The sequence below is a fragment of the Echinops telfairi genome, unplaced genomic scaffold (assembly GCF_000313985.2).
Source record: "Echinops telfairi isolate 266 unplaced genomic scaffold, ASM31398v2 ScPeMD7_30;HRSCAF=105, whole genome shotgun sequence".
In the NCBI taxonomy this organism is placed as follows: domain Eukaryota; kingdom Metazoa; phylum Chordata; class Mammalia; order Afrosoricida; family Tenrecidae; genus Echinops; species Echinops telfairi.
This window is the reverse complement of record NW_022103927.1, coordinates 1,174,026-1,179,006: the sequence shown is the minus strand read 5'-3', so window position 1 is coordinate 1,179,006 and position 4,981 is coordinate 1,174,026. Positions and strand designations below refer to the sequence as shown.

Below are 4,981 nucleotides of genomic sequence, written 5' to 3'. Positions count from 1 at the left end.
AGGGTCCTCCATGTGGCTACAAGGAAGCCCTCTAACTTTTGGAAGGTCTCCTTTAGAAAGCAAGAAACCACGAGTGTCACAAATGATTAAGAGCTCCATCATTAAGGTAGTTAATGCAAACCCACCCAGAGGGGCCTCGGAATAGCGGTCTGGAGATCGGCTTTCGGGTCTCCCAGCCTTGAACCCAATGGAGCTGTTCTATTCTGCCCACACAGGGTCGCCAGGAGCTGGAATTGGTAGGAGGGCAACTCCTAACCGCCTGAGAAATGAGACCCCGAGTCTAGAGCCACTGAGTAGAGAGGGGCGGTAGCTAGTGCCTAGTAGGCGGGGCTTTGGGGCCGGCACTGAATGACGTTGGACAGAAGAGCAGTAGCTAAAGATGTGGGCGTGGTTTGGCGGGGGTCGGGGAGAGGGACGGTCCTCACGAGCTGGGTGGGACTTCTGCAGAGCCCTGACCTGGCTGGGCTGGAAGTGGCAACGGAGGTCCTCGATCCAGCGGTCCCTCTCAGCAGCTGAGCGACAGGAGAAGCAGCGGCTCCCGCCCTCCCACGTAACCTGTTGGGACAAGGGCCCAGGGGTGGGCTTGCAGCCAGGGGTGGAGACCAAAGTGGAGGGTTGCACATGTCTACTTACCTGGAAGCTGTGGGGTTCTCCCAGCAGGCTAGGGTGCAGCGGCCAGACCCGGACGTCCCGCTCGGCACCCAGGTCCAGCTCAGAAAGAGTGGCCAGAGATTCCCGGGAGCCTGAAGCACTGGGTGGCCTGGGGCAGGGTGAATGAGAAAACAGACACACCCACACCCACACACACACACCCACACACACACACACACCGCAGGACTGTCTTTATCTTAAATTGGATCCTATGACTTCCTGCCCTCCACGCCCCCAGTGGCTCTTCATGCTCTCAGTTGGGAGACTCCCCAAACTCTCGGTGGCATCCTACATGACCCTACACGGTCCAACCCTTGTCACCTGTCGATCACATCACCCTCTGCCCCTTCTCTCACTCTCTGGGCTCCAACCACATCTGCCTTCTTTCCACCCCTTGAATATGCAAAGTTCCTTCTAGCCTCTTGGCTTTTGCATACGCTGTTCCTTCTAGGCTACTTTCCCTGCCCCTCTTGGCCTCATTAACTTCCACCCACCCTTCAGATCTCAGCTCAGGAGTCACTTACTGGGGACGCTTCCCTTGGCACTCCCAGATGAGAGTGTTGATTTAGCTTGTTTCATCCTGACTGGCTGAAGGTTGAATCCATGAAGGATCTTGATAGATATGCCCCTAGTGTGGCCCTGGACTGCTTAATCACAAGGTCAAAGAATTACAGTCTCAGAAACTCACAGGCGCAGTTTTTCCCTGTCCTATAGGGTCGCCATGAGTTGGCATTGACTCGATGACAATGACTTTGATTTGGCTTGGGGAGTGTTGCCCTGGTGGCATAGTGAGTTACTCATTGGGCTGTTAACCAGAAGGCTGGCAGTTTGAAATCACCAACCACTTTTTGGGAGAAAGATGAGGCTTTCTGTTTCTCCAAAGATACAGTCTCAGAAACCCACAGGGACAGTTCTGCTCTGTCCTACAGAGTCCCCATGAGTCCGAGGGACTGTATGGCAGTGAGTTTTTGTTTTAGTGTTGCCCAACATGGGATAGTGCACGGAAGGGGTGAGAGGCAACATTTGATGAAGGTCTAAATCAGGGGTCCTCAAACTACGGCCCGCGGGCCACATGCGGCCCGCCGGGTGTTTTTCCCCTTTATTTTTTCACTTCAAAATAAGACATGTGCAGCGTGCATAGGAATTTGTTCATAGTTATTTTTTAAACTATAGTCTGGCCCTCCAATGGGTCTGAGGGACAGTGAACTGGTTCCCTGTTTGAAAAGCTTGAGGACTCCTGGTCTAAATGAAAGAGGGGGGTGGGCCATACTGAACTCCAGACTCCCCAGACCCAGAGGCCCTTACCCATCCCGGGCGCCCAGGTCCGGCTTGGCCTTTTTCTTCTCTTTCAGCCTCTTGAGTAATCCCTGTGGAAGAGGATGTCAACGGGGCAGACCTGTGCTTTCGTCCTGGGTTCTTTCTTCCCCCACAGATGGTTTTGGGAGGATCTGCTGGTCTTGGAGGACCACAAGCTCAGGCTGCATTAACACGAATAACAATAAGGGCAAATAACCGTTCCTGTTTCTAAAGCACCTACTTAGGCTTTCCTGCATTCTTCCTTGAGTTCCCCTAAACAGCCTTGAGAGAGAGCCTCTTTTATCAGCTCCACCGAAGAATCCCCTTTCAGTTCCGCGGAATGTGGCGTCTTTGACGCCCCAACACCTCCCACCTCTGCTGGCTGCCTCACCCTCACATTGTGGACCTGGGTGGGACCGGCAGCCTCTGGTTCAGTTCTTCCTGGCATCCGATCTGTAGGTGGTGGTCAGGCATGGGAAGGTGGGGTTTGGGGATCAGCTTAGCTTGTGAGCCTCCCAAACACCCCAGCCCTCTCCCCTCCGTCAGTTTACCTGGATCCCTGAGGTTCCCCATCACTGTCTGGACGCTGGTCTCAGAACCCCCACTCTCTGCCCGGGATTGCCGGAGACCCTGTCTCCCCCAAAGGACAGTCAGATCAGAGAGGCAGGCAGTCTTTCTCAAATCCTGCCCCCACCCCCCACTCATGTTTCTCTCTCACCTCCTCCTCACCCCCAAGCAGCACCAGTCTTCCATCGAGCAGGGTGAAGCCCCCAATGTCCCAGACAGGCACATCGGGTGCAGGAGCTTCGGGGATCTGTGGGGCAGGAGGCTCTGCTTCTGGCTCCAGCTTTGGCTCTGGGCAGAGGAGGAGGCACTGGGGACCTAGGAGTCCTCTCCTCCCTCTGCCATGTCCCCCTCTCCATTTATCGGGGCTCATCAGGAGTCCTCAACAGCCACAGGGTGACCTTGGACAAGTCTGTACTCCTCTCTGAGCCCGGCCCCCACTGACCATGGGTAATTATGTCCATTTGACTGTGGGGGACACTGAGGCTCAAGGAGACGAAGAAACTAAGATATGGAAATGTGGGGACAGAAGTGCAGGCAGCAGCAGAGACAGATATCCAAGCCTGAGCTACCAGATCTGAGAAGAGACCCCCGCCCCCCCTGGGGGTGAGAGCCATTTGGCATTTGAACACTGGCACCTACTATGACCCCCCCCACCCCCACCCCGTACTGTGTTAACTGTCCTTTGGAGTGTCTCTCATTTAATCCTCCAACAGCCATGGCACACTGCTCCTTTTAACCAAGAAGGCCACTGAGGCCCAGAGAGTTTGAGTGACTTGGCCAGGGTCACACAGCTTGGGAGTGGTTGAGTCAGGCTTCAGACGGAACCCTTCTGTGTCTTAACCAAGGCAGTAAGCAGATTCAAGATTATAAGACAGCAGCTGTGGCCCCCTACATAAAGAACCAACCTAAGGCCCAAAGTATTTAAATGCACAGAAAATGATGAGGCTGGGGAGTAGGAGGCGGCTGAGATAGAAACCCAGGCAGGAGAGGATCAGCCTGGTCCACTGGATATGAGAGATCTATCAGGGCCGAGAGCCATTTGATATCTGAATAATGCAAAAGTGGGGCTACGGCCCCTGGGGCCCCAGCTCCCTGGCCATTGTTGGCACTCTCAGGCCCTGAGTTAGGTGGAAAGAGGGAAGAGGGCAGTGGGGGCCCCAGCAATTTCCTGCTGAGCTTTTGCCGTCCCCACAACTTCCTGTGTCTGTAGGGCTGGTGCTCCGGAGGCAGACGAAACCCAAGTATCCGGCCTCCCTGGCCTGGCCCAGGCTCAGCATGGGGGAGCCATGTACCTGGGGACTCTGGCTCCGGCTCTGGCTCCAGCGGTGGGCTCTTATGCCTCCTCCAGAGGGTCTTGGATACCTTGAGGCGGCTGGTCCGTGTCTCCTTGGGGGGCGCAGAGAGGACGCGACGGAACAGCGAGCGCGATGCTGGCTGGCTGTGTACCGTGGGCTCCGGGTTGCTCAGCGCCCGTCCCCAGCCTGTGAGACGGCCCCAGCGGGACCCTCTAGCCCCCTTCTCTCCACCACTCCCTGTGTGCCAGTGGTAGGAGCTCAGTGGGGTAGGGGCTTCAGGCTGGGGCTCGGCCGCTCGGCACGGGGGCGGTGGATCCATGGTGAGGGGTGCCCTGGGGAATGAGAGATTGACGGTTTGGTCTGTTGTTTGCCTACGTGTCCCCCTCATTTCCGCACCTTCCACTCTCAGCTCTGCCTCTAGGGACCTCCCTGGGGGCGCACACACTCCCTCCACAGACTCTCTTACCTCGATATCCTGATCTGCCCTAGACGCAGCCGCTGTCTGCACCCTGCCCGGTTTCCTCCTGCTGAACCCAAGTACACGTGACCCTGTCTGTCCCACCCACCCACCATCAGGCTGGGAGGGCACAGCAGGGCCAGGATGCTGAGGGGAGAGCAGATGGCAGCAGGCTTCTGGGGAGGACTCAGAGTCCCTCACCGATCAGGAGGCAGCCTCTCTCTTGGAGTCTCAGTTGCCTTCTCTGAGAAATGGGCTGGTGAGAATGTGGAGCCGCTGCGACTCTGATCCACACGGCGGGGCAAGTGTAGAAGATTCACCCCAGTTTGAAAACTGGTCTGTGCTACAGCTGAATACGCGTGCCTCCTCTGGCCCAGGAATTCCACTACACACCTAGCTGAAGCACCCGTTGCAGATGTTAGTTGGGGTCTAGTCAGTTCCCACTCAGGGCAACCCCATGTGGGACACAGTGGCGGCTGGTCATCAGGCCTTTCTCTTGACCTACCAACATGTAGGTTAGCAATTGAGCCCCAACTGTGCCACCTACCAAACTTATTAAAGAGTATATGTGTGTGCCTACACACACACATTTATCTGACAGTCACAGGGAATCTCTTCTGATTCATAGCGACCCTCTAGGACAGAGTAGATCTTGCCCCTGTGGGTCTCTGAGCCTGGAAATCTTGATGGGAACAGAAAGTCTCTTTTTCCCCCT

The 4,981-nt window shown here is 56.0% G+C and overlaps 1 protein-coding gene across 1 annotated transcript in view; it reads right to left on the bottom strand.

Moving 5' to 3' along the window:
* Positions 1 to 4,128, bottom strand: part of RASAL3 (RAS protein activator like 3) — a gene marked incomplete at its 3' end in the record, with an annotated part of 10,711 nt that extends 6,583 nt beyond the window's left edge. The window contains exons 1-7 of the mRNA XM_045289692.1: positions 3,807 to 4,128; positions 2,666 to 2,802; positions 2,499 to 2,577; positions 2,339 to 2,400; positions 1,957 to 2,018; positions 634 to 760; positions 417 to 555 (exon numbers count right to left, since the gene is read on the bottom strand). Of these exons, the coding sequence (XP_045145627.1) occupies positions 417 to 555; positions 634 to 760; positions 1,957 to 2,018; positions 2,339 to 2,400; positions 2,499 to 2,577; positions 2,666 to 2,802; positions 3,807 to 4,128 (928 nt within the window). The remainder of the gene's footprint in view (positions 1 to 416; positions 556 to 633; positions 761 to 1,956; positions 2,019 to 2,338; positions 2,401 to 2,498; positions 2,578 to 2,665; positions 2,803 to 3,806) is intronic.
* Positions 4,129 to 4,981: the final 853 nt, after the last annotated feature.